Below are 16649 nucleotides of genomic sequence, written 5' to 3'. Positions count from 1 at the left end.
CTCTCCTCCTGCACAGGGCTCTTCCCCAGGACTGAGCTGGCCGCCGGGGAGAACAGGTCCCCCTCTGTTTGCAGAGAAGGTGCCACCTCTGGGCTCTTTCTCATCTCTGTCTCTATGGCTCTGTCCTCGTTCACTTCCTGGTCTTTGTTACTGTTCGGTTTTCTTGAGCGCACAGGATGCATCATCTCTCCGTAAAAATCAGATCCTTCATCACCACTTCTTATTCCCACGAATTGTTCTCAGCAGTAATGACTCGGCGCAACCCACATTGCACCAAAGTCTCTCTTTACACACTTTGGATTGCTTCGAAGCATGTGAATTAGACTTGACATTCCCATTACCAGATGGTCATTTTCTGCAACTCCATTTGGATCCGTTTTGCAAAGAATATTACCAGAGCTGCCGCTGATTTAGTCATTCACCGAGAAAAGAGAGCTCTCATCTTGCTATCAGAAAACTCTTTATGATTTTTCTAAGGGTTAAAGAGGCTCAGGCAACGATGCCCACGATGTGCATCTGCTCGTATACTTTGCTGATTTGAGATTCCAAAAGGTTGCAGCCTTTATTTTTGAGGCATTAGGTAAAAATGGCTTTGCACAATAGTTTTGAAACACATTTTTAGAAGCTTTCCGACTTCAAGCAGGATGGAGTTGCTGTAAACCTGGTTGGGTAAAGTAGGAATTAATAAGGATGCATGTTTTTTGCTAGGGAAAGCATGTCTTTGAGATTCTTTCCTGAACTCCTGCCTAGATTTTAAACTCCTTGGGGGACAAGACCCTGCCCATCTCCTGTGTTTCTGGTTTATCTGGTTGCCTGCCCAGCAGAAGATTGAGGCCAGACCACACAGGGCCCATCGGCTTGAAGATGGGCAGGAAGGATGACTCAGTCATTTCAGAGTGGCTCTCATGGGATTCCCCGTACCCGCAAACACAGGGGCAGTGGTTCTCCAAGAGGTCAAGTACAAAGGAGCAGCTGCTGTTTGCTGAGGTTCTTTTAAAAAATATTGGTGGACCCCACATAGTGAGAAACCCAGGATGGGGTGTCAGGACATGGGCCTGGGGCCTTCAGACCATGTCTAGCTGGAGGTCCGTGTCAGCTGGAAGGTCCTATTCTATTTCCAGGGAAGAACATTCTAGCCCAGCTCCCACACTCCCATGTTGAGATTTGGGCGTGGCAGGGCTGGCCATGGTCTCCCATGGTCGTCCTGCAGGTATGTCTGCATTTAAAGCAGCCACAGGACATATTTTATGCTGTTATTCTGGACATTGCCAGAATAACCAAGCAAATCTGTGTCTGTCTACAGAGAGTATTTGTCAGACGAACAAGTGAACAGACACATGTGACCCAAAGCAGGAGGGGGAGAGGAGGCTTCTCCCTGACTTGCTCTGCTCCTGGCTCTGGGCGGAACTTCTGTGCAGGGATCCCCAGCAGACGTCCCCTTACATCTCTCTGGACAGGTGGGACAGTGAGCCTGTGCCAGCCACCCCCGTAGAGTGGGCTGTGGACCTTGTCAGAAAGGAAGAGTGGGAGGATCCTTCAGTCTCATCTGTAAACTGAGGACCGAGTTGCAGAAAGGATTGGCAATGATGTAGGTAAATGCAATCTGTTTCCTGGGGCTGCCACCACAAAGTAGCACGAACAGGGAGGCTTCACACGACAGGAAAGTATTCTGGTGATGTTCTGGAGGCCCGAACTCTGAAATCAAGGCGTCCACAGGGCCAGGCTCCCTCTGAAGACACTCAGACAGGATCTGTTCCTTGTCCCTCTTTTAGCTTCTGGGGCTGCCCCCAGCCTTGGCATCCATCAACTCCCTCACCCCACACTGTGCCTCTCTGGTCCAGAGTCCTTCCCCTGTGTCTGGGTCTGTCTTTGCTCCTGATGAGTTGGATTAAGGGCTCATCCTACTCCATTATGATCTCATCTTATCTTACTTTCACATCAGCAAAGACCCTGTTTTCAAATAGGATCACATTCCATAGGTACTCGGTATTAGGACTTGATGGCTCTCGGGGGACACAGGTCATCCTTTACCGATAAAACATTTGGCTCATGCCCAGGGTGGAATGGGTTTTCTCTGAGCAATGCCTGTCAGTCATGATCTGTTAAGACCCAGTGCCAGGCCCCTCTGGCTCCTTGTCCTCCTGAGCTGAGTCAGGCATCTCTCCTCCAGGCCACTGGCCCTTACATAGTGTGCTGCTGGGCAGGCTAGGTAGATGATGCTTTGTTTGCATGTCTGTGTCTAAAGCGAACGCGGGCTCTCTCCCAGGTCAGGGCACCTGGGAGGCCTCTTGCCTGCCCACAGACCCCCTCACAGCCCTGCTTCATCCAGCTGCAACTTTTTTTTTTTTAAGACTTTATTTATTTATTCATGAGAGACACAGAGAAAGAGGCAGAAACATAGGCAGAGGGAGAAGAAGGCTCCATGCAGGGAGCTCAATGTGGGACTCGATCCTGGGAGTCCAGGATCACGCCCTGAGCCGAAGGCAGACACTTAACTGCTGAGCCACCCAGGCATCCCTCCAGCTGCAACTTTGCTCCAGCATGGTGGTGCGTCCCTTGCAGGATACGTTAGGTGCTCAGGGGATTCCTGTGGAATCATGGTTAAAGACATGATAGGTTTTTCCAAATGTAGATTTAATGAATGGAGTTTGCTCTTTGAATTCCCAGTTTCTCCACCCCCCGGCACCCCCTGCCCACCATCCGTTTCCTCTTTTTATTTTTCATCTTAATTATTTATTTATTTATTTTTTAAGATTTTTATTTATTTACTTATGAGAGACACAGAGAGAAGTCAGAGACATAGGCAGAGGCAGAGCGGGCTCCTTGCAGGGAGCCTGATGTGGGACTCGATCCCAGAATTCTGGGATCACACCCTGAGCCCAAGGCAGACGCTCAACTGCTGAGCCACCCAGGTGTCCCATCATTTTCATATTTTAATTTTATTTATTTGAGAGAGAGAGAGAGAGAGAGAGTGAGTATGAGTTGGGAGAAGGGGCAAAGGGAGAGGGAGAAGCACACTCCCTGCTGACCTGGAAGCCCAATGTGGGGCTTGGTCCCAGGACCCCAGGATCATGATTTGAGCTGAAACCAGATGCTTAACCTACTGAGCCACCTAGGCACCCCTTTTTAAATTAAAAAAAATTTTTTTAATTTAAATTCAATTTAGTTAACATAGTACGTTATTAGTTTCAGAAGTAGAAGTCAAGGATTCATCAATTGCATATAACACCCAGTGCTCATCACATCACATGCCCTCCTTCATGCCCATCACCCAGTTATCCCATCCCCTGCCCACCTCCCCTCCAGGGACTCTTAGTGTGTTCCCAGAGTTAAGAGTCTCTTATAGTTTGTCTCCCTCTCTTTCTTGTTTGTCCAGGAAGCTCTGCTCCTCGGCCTTCTCCCTGTCTGAAGAGGAGCTGCTCAGGATGAGGCAGGAAGTTCATGGCTGCTTTGCTCAGATGGACAGGAGCTTGGCTCTGCCCAAAATCCGGGCCCGAGTCCTGCTGCAACAGTTTCAGACTGCCTGGCGAGAAGCAGAGTTCCTGAGGCTGGACCAGGCCCTGGCTGCCCCTGGGCTGCAGGTAAGAAGGGTGTCCTGGCTGCTACTGATTGTAGACATGGGCATTTCCCCGCCCCTGACGCTTTGGGCTCTGGCCCTGCTGCCCACCCTGGGCTCCTCTCTTCTCACTCTGCTCTGCAGCCAGCTACTCTTGGAACTGCCAAGCTTGTCCTAACCAGCCAGACCCCCCTACCCAGGCCCTGCACTTCAGTCGCTCCCAGCTCACACCTGCACCCTCCTCCTGGGCCTGGCCCCAGGCAGATGAGCACCACCTGGCATGAGAGGTCTCTTTCCCTCCTGTTCCCTCAGCCATGCCCAGTGACCGAGTCTGGATACAGAAGCCTGGGCCCTTCTATAAGTAGTATGAGGAAGATGCTCACCTCAACTCAGGTAGGTCAGGAAAGGGAACCTCTCACACTGGGCCTTGTAGCATGAGGATGGACAGCTGTTTTTTTTTTTTTTTTTTTGAGTATCTGTCAGGTGCCTGAGAGGCAGACCATTCTTGGGTGCCGTGTTTGCTCTGGAGCCCCCCATGGAGCAGTCAAGGCTAGACTTACCTGAGCACCCCCTCCCCAGCCCTGTGTGGCCTTTTTCCCTTCCTCACCTGGTTCCCTCACTCCCCACATGTTGCTCCGAGCTCCTCTCTTAGGAGACCATGTGCACCCCATCCCCATCTCTGCTTCTGCCTCTGGGGCACCCAACCTAAGACAAGGCCTTTGGAACTTGCCATTTCTTCTACCAGGAACACGCTTCCCCTAGAACATCCAGGGCCATCTTTATGGCCTATTCGAGGCTCCACTTAACTGACCCCTGCAGAGGTCTACCCTGAGCACCCGTCCAGAAGACCCCCCTCTGCAGTCTTTCATCACGAGGCTGTGGTCCATGTCTTCACGTGATTGGTCACTGAAATGTCCTGGTTGCTTCGCCTGCTTACACTCTGTGTCCCCACTGCAGACAAGCTCCCTGACCCCAGCACCTAGAAAGTACCTGGCACATAGTAGGTGGGCAGTATGCTTGACAGAGCCAGCCAGCCACCAAATGCCAAATGTATGCAAAGTGTCGGGCTTCTCTGGAGGTGATGTTCTGTTACGCATCTGAAGCACGTAAGCTGGCGTGATCTCGTGCACGTTCACAGCAGTGTCAGGAGCGAGGTTTCCATGCTAGTTTTACAGAAGAGAAACCAACCAGCACAGGAAAAGCAAACCAATGAGACAGGCAGGGGACAGGAGAATTGGGCTTGGGGCTGGTATTTTCTGACTTTCCATCCACTGCTTTTCCGTTAGAGGAAGAAAAAAAATTCAGACGTCTTCTTACTGAATAAAAAACAGTGTGATGCAGAAACAACTTAGAAGCTTTTATATTTTTTCACGTTAAAAAAAGTGGGTTTTTTTTTCTATTTCTGTTCTTAGAAAAGTGCAGGATTTATAAGATGATGGTAGTTAGAGAGTAAGGGACAAAGTAGCAAAGTTTTTGTTTTTTGTTTTTTGTTTTTTTAAGTTTTGGAACATGAATTAAGACATTTCCGTCAAAGTGAACTGAGGTGTGTTTCCCCTGCTTTTGAGCTGACTGAGGGCCAATCCTGGCAGGCATTAAGTTTCCAGTTCCAGAGGCACCTGGTTGAGTGTCTGCCTTCAGCTAAGGTCATAATATTGGGGTCCTGGGATTGAATCCTGCATGGGGCTGCCTGGGTAGTGGGGAGCCTACTTCTCCCTCTCCCTCTGCCACTTTCCTGCTTGCATTTGTGCATGTGCTCTCTCTCTCTCTCTATCAGATAAATACAATTTTTTAAAAAAAGTATCTGATTCTAACATTGTTCAAGGTGCTCTGTTTGGAAATAGACTTGGCCCTGCACTCTGCCTCAGAGGGGCAGATACACCTGCCTCCAGCATGAAATGTACTCGCTTGATACCCTGCAGAAGAGGGGTGCATGGGTGGCTCGGGGGTGATCTTAGGGTCCTGGGATCAATCTCTGCATTGGGCTCCCTGCTCAGTGGGGAGTGTCTGCTTCTGCCTCTCCCTCTGCCTGTCCCCTGCTCAGTCTCTCTCTCTCTCTCTCTCTCTCTCTCTCTCAACACACACAAATAAAAACAAAATACCCCTGCAGAAGAAACACATGGCTGGGCGGACAGGGGTTGGTATCTGTGGTTGGCTGAGCCTGGCTCCCTTCCCGGGGACCATCCTAGGAAAGCAGAGGTGCAGGTGGTGGTGGAGCCTACTGGCGCCAGCAGGGAGCCACTCCATGTAGCTTCATTAGGAGGGGGCCCTCTTCTGTCAAGTCCCGGCTCCAAGAGGCTGACGGGTGGAAGCCCCACAGCTGGGAGGAGGATTGGAGCTGGCCGTGCTGTCTGACTGCAAAGCTTTGGCTCTGCCAGCGGAGTCCTCCTTCTGCCTTTGGTGGACTGAAGGTCCATGACCTGAGCTTGCTCAGGAAAGCAGACCCCTAACCCTCTCTGTCCACCTAAGACCACCGTGCAGCTCTGGGGGCTGCGGGATGTCCTCTTGGCTCTGGGAGACATGGGGGCTGTGCAAACCTGCCCTGTTCTCTTGCCCCTCTAGCAACAGTCCAAGGCTAGAAAGCCGCGCTCCAAGAGTAAAAGCAAGATAGACCTTTTGAGGAAGTGCATCGAAGATAAAATTCAGCTCTTTGAGGAACAGGCCCCCGAAGACCTGGTTGAAAAGGTCAGTCCCTCTGCTTCATTTGTTCTCATTGCCCACACAGCAGTGACGCCACCCCATTCCCAGGGTGCATAGTCCCCGGGGACCGTGACTGCCCATCTCCGTCGGGGATCCTGCAGCCTGAACCCACTGTGCCCCTCAGGGCTCTCCACCGGATCCTGCCTGCAACCCTCCCCACCCCCGCACTTCCCCTCCGGAGCTGGGGATTGTCCTGCAGGACCCACATCCTGCCCCACCTGTGCTGCCCTGGGGGCCACCACCTCCGTGCCTGGCTCTGCGCTGCAGCGCTCACACTCACTGCACTTCACATTGCTGCGGGCACCATGCATGAACACAGTGTCATCCGTGTTCTTCCCCCTTGACACCGTGTTACTGCTGCCTGGGTGCCTGCTGTGTAGAAGAGAGAGATGCAGAGGAGGGTGGCCACCTGGGGGCCAGGTGGGGTGTTTTCTCCCACATGTGCCAGTTTGTGACCCAAATCCCTCAGACTTTAGGGGGATCTTGGGATTGGTGTTAGCAGAGATAATGGGCATCCCAAGCCACAGCCAGGGACACGGTGTAAGTTCAGGGGGAGCCCAGAGAGGGATACCTAGGTGGCTCAGCCTTTGGCTCAGGTCATGATCCCAGGTTCCTGGGATCGAGTCCCCGCATCAGGCTCCCAGTGGGGAGCCTGCTTGTCCCTCTGCCTATGTCTCTGCCTTTCTCTCTGTCTCTCTTATGAATAAATAAATGAAATCTTTATAAAAAAGAAAAAAAAAAAAGGAGCCCAGAGAATTGGCAGCCCCGTGAAAAGGCTGCTTCACTGCAATGCAGGGTGTCCCAAGGGAGGAACAGCCATCTGTGGTGGAAGGGGCTCACATGCCAGGCTGAGAAGGCCAGCTGAGTCTCGCGGGTCCCATCAATGAAGGAGTGGGACAGGCTGAATGGCTGGGTGACAGTGAGTGGTGACAGATGACATCCTGTCCCCACGGCTCCCTGAGCCATGCTCAGCAGCCCCTCCTGCCCCGAGTTCACCTCTGTCATTTCCGTGGGAGGCGTGCATTTGTCCTGAGCACGAGCTGGACCCTTCACAAGGGTGGAAGGCCAGCCCTCCGCTCAGCTCTGGAGGAAACACTGGCATTTTCAGGGGCGGTGTACGTTTCATTGTTGTGCTGTGCACTGATTTAAGAACGTCACTCCCCTCTTAAGATGTAACAGCACTTTATTAAGAATAGTGCTCATTTATTTTGTTTGCTTTTGAGTCAGCCTGTGGCTTCAGGCACCTGGTTCAGTACTTTATACACACATATATATTACATACGTGTAACAGGCACTTGGCACATATATCACATATATATTTTATAGTTGGATAACTAAGAGCTGAAGCAGTCTGAGAGTCAGGTTCCTCACACATGTTCATGCCCTTTGTCATCACATATCCTGTAAAAGGTATCTTACTCCTGTCCCTATGTTAGAGAAAGAGTCTGAAACACAAAGAAGTAGCTCTGGAGTCACACCCAGGCAGTCAGTCTCTCCTGCAATCCAGGTGCTCAGACCCTCCCAATCGCCCTAGAAAGTAGGAGCGACCAACGTCCCTAATTTTACAGATGTGGAAACTGAGCCTTGAGAGCTTAATAAATGTCCCCAGGCTCCTGCAGCCAGGCGGCCATGGCTCCAGCACCTGAACCCGAAGTCTCTCCCTCTGCTCCTCGTCGCCAGGCTGCCTCTGCATCTCCAGTGCCCTGGTTGGGAGTGAGGGAATGTTCTCCCTGAATGTGGTTATCTTTCGTGATCGTGCCACGTGGGACACACAGGTGTTGGCTCCCACATTGATAAAATGAGGATTGTGACAATGATAACCCACTGGTGTCAGGGTTTTTGAGCTTTGAATGGGCTACCATGCTAGCGGCTCCATGTGTCTGCGCCAGAACCCAGAGAAAGGCAGACAAGAGGCATTTGTCAGCTCTAACCTTTTAATGACAGGCCATCCTCACAACTGGCTATCTCACCGTGGCAAGTGCCGATAGAATACACACTCTCAAGTCAACGGCTTTGATGTGCCTCCCCAAATTGATCCATGCGTCTTTTAGCATCTGAGCTGCAGTTGTTCAGATTTTTCATTTGCAGGGTAATTGCAGAGAGAAATGACAGTCCTGGGTTTGTGTGCCAGTGGCTGAGAATGATGTGATCACGTTCCAGGATTTGGAAGTCCCTCGAGGCTCGTGTAGCTGGAGAGAGGGACTGGATCAGAGACTCACGGCAGAGCCTCCATCTCGCTGGCAGTGTGGTGTCCCCAGAGGGACTCTGGCTCCAGTGCTGGGGCTGCCAGGCATACTGGAGGCACCTAGGGGTGCCTCCTTTCTTTACTAGAAGGCACCAGTGATCCCTGCCACCCTCAACTCCGGATTGATATGTGCCTCAGGTGGACTGTTCCATCTGAAGAGGTCGGGAAAATTTCCCAAAGTCACACCGTCCGTATATACTAGAGCCTGGGATGGAAGGAGGCATGTCTGCCTCCATCACCCATGTCCTTCTGCCACGACGTTGTGATCCAGCAAGCTGGGACAATGAGAAGGCTCAGCCTCCCGAGGTGGCTCTCTGGTGCCCTTCCCACATCCCGTCGCCTTTCTTTGACTTATTCCCTTGCCTTTATTGTCCTTCTCCTGTCTTCCTGTCTCCTTCCACTTCCTCCTTTAAGGTATGGTTTTTTTTTGGACTGTCTTCTCTGAGCCAGGCCCTGGTCTCTGTTTCTGCTCGTGAGATGGTCACAGTTTCAGATGAGCAGCCACTTTGCACATCAGCCATTTGGAAGTTTGCCTCCTGCTTTCAGATGGAAAATCCACCTGGCTGATCCGAGCTCCACCTTGGATGAACGGCTCTGTGACTTACTCACAGAGTCGTGTGACTGATTCAGGGAGACCGACAGACGAGGGTGGGCTACCTGCCTGACCTCTTTCTCTGTAGAGCTGAGAGGTGAATGGAGTGAGGCATCTGCTCTGGTCCCTGGCAGCTGCCTGAGGGGCTGGGGTGTGCCGGTGATCAGAAATAGGACACTCAGCCAGGGACAGCCAGGCCTTCTGATGGGCTCACTGTAAGCTCTCAGAAGCATCGTTTTACTCCTGGGAGACTCTGGAGGGCATCCACATTTAGAAGTTAAATTCCTAAACAAATTTCTGTTGTGACTGCTTGAAATTTACAGATTCATTTGAAAATTATCATTCCATCCCCCCAAAAGCAGAATGTCTCTTTATTTGGAACAGCTGTTTCCTTAAGTAGGGTGACCATAGATCTCAATTCGCTTGGGATGGTCCTAGCATCTCTCCCATTAGCTCCTTTTCACTCTAGACTTGGTGATAAACCATAGGGTTTATGGTTATACCTTATACATAAGATATTTCTCTCTCTGGTGATTCCTAGATACACTGTAGGTTTTCTTGCAGTTGTGAATGGTAACCTATTTTCAATTATGTTTTTGACTTGCTACTGGTGTAAAGCAGTGTTATGAGTTTTTATTTATAAGTCTTTCCAGACTGTCTTATTCTATCCCTGGAGCCAGACATCTGAGTCCAAGTCCTAATTGTGCCTCTTGCCAGCTGTGTGACATTGACCAAGCTTCTTAACTGTTTTGTGCCCTGGTGTGGGCATCCTTCAAATGTGGATAATAGAAGCACCCGACATTTAGGATTGTTGTGAGGATTCGTCTGTTGGGTTTTTTTCTTTTCTACATAGTCATCATATCCACAGACAATTGTTTTGTTCTCTTCCAAGCCACTGCCTCATTTCTGTTTCTTAGCACTGTTTCCATGTCTTTATCTGCTGGATCCATCATCTCTCTCATTTCCACAGATGGATTGCTCTCTGGGCTGTGGACCCTATTTTCCTACTTCTTTGTGTGCATGCTAATTTTTGATCAGGTGCTGGGCATTGAAGGATTTATATCCTGGGTACTGGACTTTGTGTTTTCTTTAATAGGATAGGAGTTTGGACAGGAGGTTAAATTGTCTGGGATTAACTTTACCCTTTTGAGATATGCCTTTAAGTTTTATTAGGTTAGATCAAGAGCTGCCTTTAGTTGAGGGCTAATGTGTCCCTATTGCTGAGGCCTATGTACTTTGTTCACTCTGGCTAATGAGAACACTGACACTTCCCAGCTCTGTGTGAGCTCCAACAATCTTTCTGCCTATGATTTTTGGTGGTTCTTGTCCTGGTCTGGCATAGTTTCTTTTTTTTAAAATCCAAGCATGCCTGGCACTTAGCCAAATCCTTGAGGACACCCCATAGCCCTTTGAAATGCTGTCTCTGTCTCTGCAGCTCCCTCCTCCTTGGAGCCCTGCCCCACACATTCTAGACACAGTGGCCTCCCAAACTGACTTAACCTTTTGCACCTGCTGGGCTTCCCCTGGGTCCTCTTCCAATGTCACATCGTAAGAGCTGCATTCAAGCAGAAAACTGGGGCGGCTGTGGGGTCACCTTGTCTATTTCCTTTTTCAGGTAGCCCAGTCCTACGCTGCCTCTTGGTTGAAGAGTAAATCTGCTCCTAGTTCTTCCATCATGGCCAGAAGTAGAAATTTTTTATCTATTTTTTTTTGTCATGGATTTTGAATTTTAACTTATTCTTTTAGAAAACTTTTTTGGTTACTGGTTTCTAATTTTGTTATATTTTAGTTAGAGAATAAAGTAAGTGTATATGATAATGATGTTTGGGAATTTATTGTGGCTTACCTGTTGTTTTTATACCAGGTCTGTTTTGAAAGATATTTCATCTGTCCTCAGAAAGGCTATTTTTGTTAGGTATAGAGAAGGGAGCCCTAGGAGGCAGCTAGGAGCCAGGGGATGAGTGGCCTGGAGGCTGCACTGAGGAGCTCAGCTGTTGGGGAAAGATTGGTAAGATTTAGGAACTTTGTAGAGAATGTTTTGGGGGATGTATTCATTTTTCGTTCTATAAGGAAGTCTCTGTTGGCTGCTCTTCCTTCCCTGATGTCTGCTCTCTGTAGCTATAGGGGATGTGGGCTTTGTCTTAGTCTGATCTGCTCTTTTCCTTCTGCCTGTGAGGGTGAGGTAGAAGCTAGGGTTGTAGTCCTCACCCCTAAGAAATGGCTTGATTTCTGTGAACTGGAGGGCCCTGAAGCTAAACACCTCAGCAAGCAAAGGGTCCAGCATGGGCTTGACAGCCAGAGTTGCCTTACAAGGGTCAGTTATGTCAATCACACTGTCCTCTCCTGGAGGACAGCCTAGGAGGGCTGCTCAGAGGTGGTGCCTGATTGATGAAGGGACATTTGGGCTTCTTCCCTGACCTCCAGGCAACTCTCACCAGCTTGGGGCAGTTAATCAGATCTGTAGGACTGGAGGGCTGCCACTCAACATGGTGTTTGGCCGAGGTCTTACCTGCTGAATGCCTTGACCAGGACTGATAATGTATCTGTTCCTCCTGCCCCAGTGCTTAGTCCAATCCACAAAGCACAAATTATGGAACTCACTTTTTTATTTTCCAACTAGTAGAGATAGGTCTGTCTGTCTGTCTACCTACCTATATATCTATTCCCCTGTCTCACCTGTATCTCTATCTATCTATCTATCTATCTATCTATCTATCTATCTATCTCACCTGTCTCTGCTTTTTACCTAACATTGAAACTTGAAGACCTTCCATATCGGTACATAAGAGTTTCCTCATGGCTTTTTACAGCAGCATAACATTTATGGTATGTGTGACCCTTAAATGATGTACCCAGCCCTCAACTAATAGACATGTAGGTTCTTTTCAATCCTTGATATTTCAAACAAACTTGGATCCTCTTCATATATCCTATTCCACTCTGTAGTGAGACAGATGGAGCAATAATTATGATCCCTATTTCACAGATGAGAATATTGAGACTGAAAAGTTGAGAGACTTGTCCAAGGTCATACTGCCAGCATGTGGTAGAGTGGAGCCTCAAGCACAGGCTTCTTGATTGCCATCCCTGTGTCACAGTAGCAGATCTGTTTGATGTATCCAGAAATGAAGGTAATGTTTCAGCTAATCTTTGATGTGCTCTGCTGCTGTTTTGGCACACAGTATATAATAAATTTCTCATAAATATTCTGTAGGAACATTTAAATATGAATGAAAGTGACATGATCCTATTTCCTGCTTACCCATTATTTCTGGTGTTATTTTAATGATGTTATCCTCTGTCTGGGTGGCATGTCTACCACATATATCCATTCACCCATTTATTATTTATTCACTGCTTCCAGGTTTCCTGCCATGCCATGCACACACGGTTCATTAGCAGTCCCTTCACTCAGGAGTGGAACTCCCACACTGCAATCAACCATGCATCCTATTATGTTTCTGCAGCAGCAGTTATGCAGAGGTGGCTGGCACTTCTGTCAGAAATAGCTCTCCACACTCTGTCATTTCAGAAGTGACTAGAGTATAAGTATGAGAATAATGTGCCCGTTTTCTGATGACCTGAAAAGAGAGAATACTGATGGCACAGGTTCTTATAAAGCTTAGAAGAGAAGGTGCATTGACAAGGAAGGCATTTTAGGAAGGGGAGAGAAAATCTATCCATCCACAAAGACTGAGAAGATGGTTCTCTTTATGTCTACTCTTGCCCCTGTTTTATCCCTTGAGGCAGTCTCTGTCAAAGTCATCTCCCGAAGCACTATACTAAGGGAAGTTTCATAGCTTCCCACCATCCCCAAAGAGAATCCAGATTCCTGGATATGGCATTCAAGGCCTCACAATTAGTCTCCAACTTACCTTTCTAATCTATTCCACTTCTGCTTTTCACACACCAAAGGCTTACCACAGTTGTCTTTGGATGGTTTGAATGTACTAACTTTTGTTGACATTGTCCATTTTTTTTAAGTTGTACTCTTCATTTTTATAAAATGCATATTCTTTTAGAGTCAAATAATTCTACAATGCTTGTGCTAAGAAAGAGCAACTCTGGGCAGCCTGGGTGGCTCAATGGTTTAGCGCCACCTGCAACCCGGGGTGTGATCCTGGAGACCTGGGATTGAGTCCCATGTCGGGCTCCCTGCATGGAGCCTGCTTCTCCCTCTGCCTGTGTCTCTGCCTCTCTCTGTGTGTGTCTCTCACGAATAAATAAATAAAATCTTAAAAAAAAAAAAGAGTAACTCCCTATAATCACACATATATATATTTTCAAATCTCCAGAGGTAAAAACTTCTAATTTTTTTAGCTAGATCTTTTGACATTTACCTCCATATTTCCAAATAACATGCTTGTCTTGCTATTTCTTGATTTCTTTACTTTGGGTATCATCTATTCACCTTTCTTTATGGAAGATATGATTTAGCTGTCTTTCTTCTTTCAATCTGCAACACACATGAGCCTTCTCTATTTTCCTCAATATATTAGATCTATTTTTGCGATTTCTGTTATTATGATTATTTACATGTTATTCACATCTGAGCCATATAAAACAGACTTCATTTTTCTTTTCTGTATAACTATTTGTTTTTCCAGGAGTTAATGCTACCCTTTGGTTTATTTTTTGGTTACTTTTCTAAGTACTTACCACTAATTCAACACACTTTTTGACAGTTGACCAACTATCCTGTGAGGACCACCACACAAGTCATGTCTTCTATTAATTTCATAATCTTTAGGATGTCCCTCTCTGTACATCTCCTGTGCCCTAATCTGGACGTTGTACTTTACATCTTATGTACAGCTGCCATCTTAGGATCATGCTATGAATTTCTTTCACGCTTCTCTTGCCTGATCTGTTCCTTGTTTTAATAAAACACATCTTCTCGTTTCTTAGGAAAGGGCACATAGATTTAGTATTTTAAAATTTTGTAAGACTGAAAATGTTTTCATTCTGCTCCCACAGTTGATAGGTAGTTTGACCAATTTTGGCATTTTGGAAAATTTTCTTGAGTTATATTGATTATGAACACCCTTTCTCGTCTCTAATCACTTTTTCTAGTCTCTAATTATTCAGAAATTAGACCTCTTATCTATTAGTTTTCTTGTTTTCATTATTTATTTTTTAAATTTGTTTTTGTTTTGTTTTGTTTTGTTTTTTGAGTTGTTTGTTTTTGTTTTTGCTTTTTGTTTGTTTGTTTTACTTTATGGGGCGTATCCTAGGTTTTATCTTCCAAACCATTAATTGAATTTTCATTTAAGTTTTTTAACTTCTAATTTATCAAGAGCTTCCTTTCCTCTCTGAATGCTCTCTTCTTAAAGAAATTATATATATATTTTAAGGCTACTATAACTTTTTGTATCTCTGAGAACATTGTTTTTTAAAGTTTTTTTTTAATTCTGCATATTTACTGTTACCTCTATATTCCTTAGAGGCTTTCCTCAGTGTGTGGTCATCCTTGGTCTGCTCGTATTTAAGAGTGAAGTACTCAAAAGCTCCTCGGAGGCTCTGAGCCTATAAGTGGGGCCTGTGGATGGTGACTTTCACCCTGCTGTGATGAGGCTAGACCGTTTACTTGGGGAACCCCAATGTTAGGACCTTTATTTAAGATTGATTGGCATCCCCAGAGAAGACCATTCTCCTGCCTATTTGGTAAAGGCCTGGTTGCCCACTATATGAGGGACCAAACAGAGAAAGAAAACTGAGATATTTGTAGTCTGGATGTAAAGTTTCACTTGAGTCCTCTGTCTTCTGTATAGAGCCTGGTTTCTCCAAGTTCATAGACTCTTCTGGAGAATATATCTCCAGCTGTTGCTGGGGCAAGTTGGGTGTATAGAGTTCTAGAGGCTCCACCTCTCCTCTTGTTTACCTTCAGCTTTTACCTCTAACTTCTAGAGGTGTCTATGTTCTGTGATACTTAGTGGGAACTTGCAGCACAAATTATGTTGCTTCTTGGCCAGCCCCATTTCTGGCTTAGAATTCAGCCTTTGGGGGTCTGTTGAGTCCTTTGCTACTCAGTTATCTCCTTTCCAGCTTTCTGGAATTTTATTGCTATTGTCTCCTCTCATTTTCCCCACCTTTCGGTTCTACCTCAAGGAAAACAGTAGATGCATGCTACAAATCTACCATCTTTTGCCAGGAAGCTTATTACTAATATTTTTCTACCTTGTGCATTTTTTTTTCAGAGAGAGCATGTGAACTTGTGGGGGCAGAGGGAGAAGCAGACTCCCCACTTAGTGCAGAGCCCAATGCGGGCCTTGATCCCAGAACCCTGACATCATGATCTGAGCTAAAATCAAGAGTTGGATGCTTAACCAACTGAGCCACCCTGGGCTGGGGGGCATCTAGATGAATAGATATCTTATCTCTTTTCACAGACAAAACTAAGACTCAGAGAGGTTAAGCAACCTGTCTAGGTCACACAGCTAGTTAAATGAAAAATTTATATGTAAGAGATAACAGATTAACCATAAACAAAACTGTGCTGACTAGTTTAAGGCAGTACCCTTGATATATTTGAGATTTTTGCACTGTGATTATCTAGCTGATATGATGGGTGGTAGTGTCTTTACCATCATAGAAATCAATTTTCCTGTGTCTAAATGTAAGCACTAATAATGTTTATCTAGCAGTGTTGTATTTCATTTAGTAAATAATAACACCCCTTTGCTGAGTCTACTCCCTTTCTGCTGCAAGATGAAGGAGAGAGTCGTCAGTTTTGAACCCATCCTGCAAAGCATTGGTGAAACCGATCTGGGTTTCCCAGGGCCAGCCACTAGGATGCAAGGGCATGCTTTTATGTAAAGAGCATTTCATTAGCCCTCTCTCCCAGCCTTTGGACATGAGGTTTTTTTTATTTTTTATTTTTTATTTTTTATTTTTATTTTTTTTATTTTTTTATTTTTTTTTTTTTTAAATTTTTATTTATTTATGATAGTCACAGAGAGAGAGAGAGAGGCAGAGACACAGGCAGAGGGAGAAGCAGGCTCCATGCACTGGGAGCCTGATGTGGGATTCGATCCCGGGTCTCCAGGATCGCGCCCTGGGCCAAAGGCAGGCGCCAAACCGCTGCGCCACCCAGGGATCCCTATTTTTTATTTTTTAATTTAAATTCAGTTAGCCAATGCATATTATATACTTAGTCTCTGATGTAGTGTTCCATAATTCATCAGTTGCATATATCACCCAGTGCTCATCCCATCACAGGCATTAAGGTGGTGAGGTTCTTGATGTAACCACTGTCTCTCCCTGTGCTCTTGGCTAGCCACCTCCTGGCTGCTCTCCATGCCTTGCTCGCTTTTCTCCAAGGAGGACGTTTCTGACTAGTAGGATTAAAGAGGGCGTTGGGCGTGCTCAGTGAGGCTCCCTCAGCTCTCTTCCAAAGCCAGGCAGCCTGCAAGAGGCCCCCATTCTCCATCCGTGGAGAGACCCGCTGCCTGGGGGAGTGTGTATTCATCTGGATGTCCCCCACTCCTCCCACCCCTGGCTGCGTTCTCTAGCATAGATTTCATCACTGTTAAAGCTAATCTTGGCCTCTGTCTCGTGTT

General features: G+C 46.9%; 1 protein-coding gene across 4 annotated transcripts in view; it reads left to right on the top strand.

Annotated features, from left to right (window-relative positions):
• EVC2 (EvC ciliary complex subunit 2) overlaps window positions 1-16649 on the top strand; it is a 128066-nt gene that overhangs the window by 89579 nt on the left and 21838 nt on the right. For 2 of the 4 annotated variants that reach the window (XR_005987446.1, XM_041753323.1), the window contains exons 15-17: window positions 3377-3581; window positions 3869-3949; window positions 6116-6238. Coding sequence is in view for 3 of the 4 variants with exons in the window: in XM_041753323.1 (XP_041609257.1) it covers window positions 3377-3581; window positions 3869-3949; window positions 6116-6238 (409 nt within the window). In the remaining variant the exon portion in view is untranslated. The remainder of the gene's footprint in view (window positions 1-3376; window positions 3582-3868; window positions 3950-6115; window positions 6239-16649) is intronic. The other 2 variants (XM_041753326.1, XM_041753325.1) reach the window with 2 other exon arrangements.

The sequence above is a fragment of the Vulpes lagopus genome, chromosome 4 (assembly GCF_018345385.1).
Source record: "Vulpes lagopus strain Blue_001 chromosome 4, ASM1834538v1, whole genome shotgun sequence".
Lineage (NCBI taxonomy): Eukaryota > Metazoa > Chordata > Mammalia > Carnivora > Canidae > Vulpes > Vulpes lagopus.
This window is presented reverse-complemented; position numbering and strand designations above follow the sequence as displayed.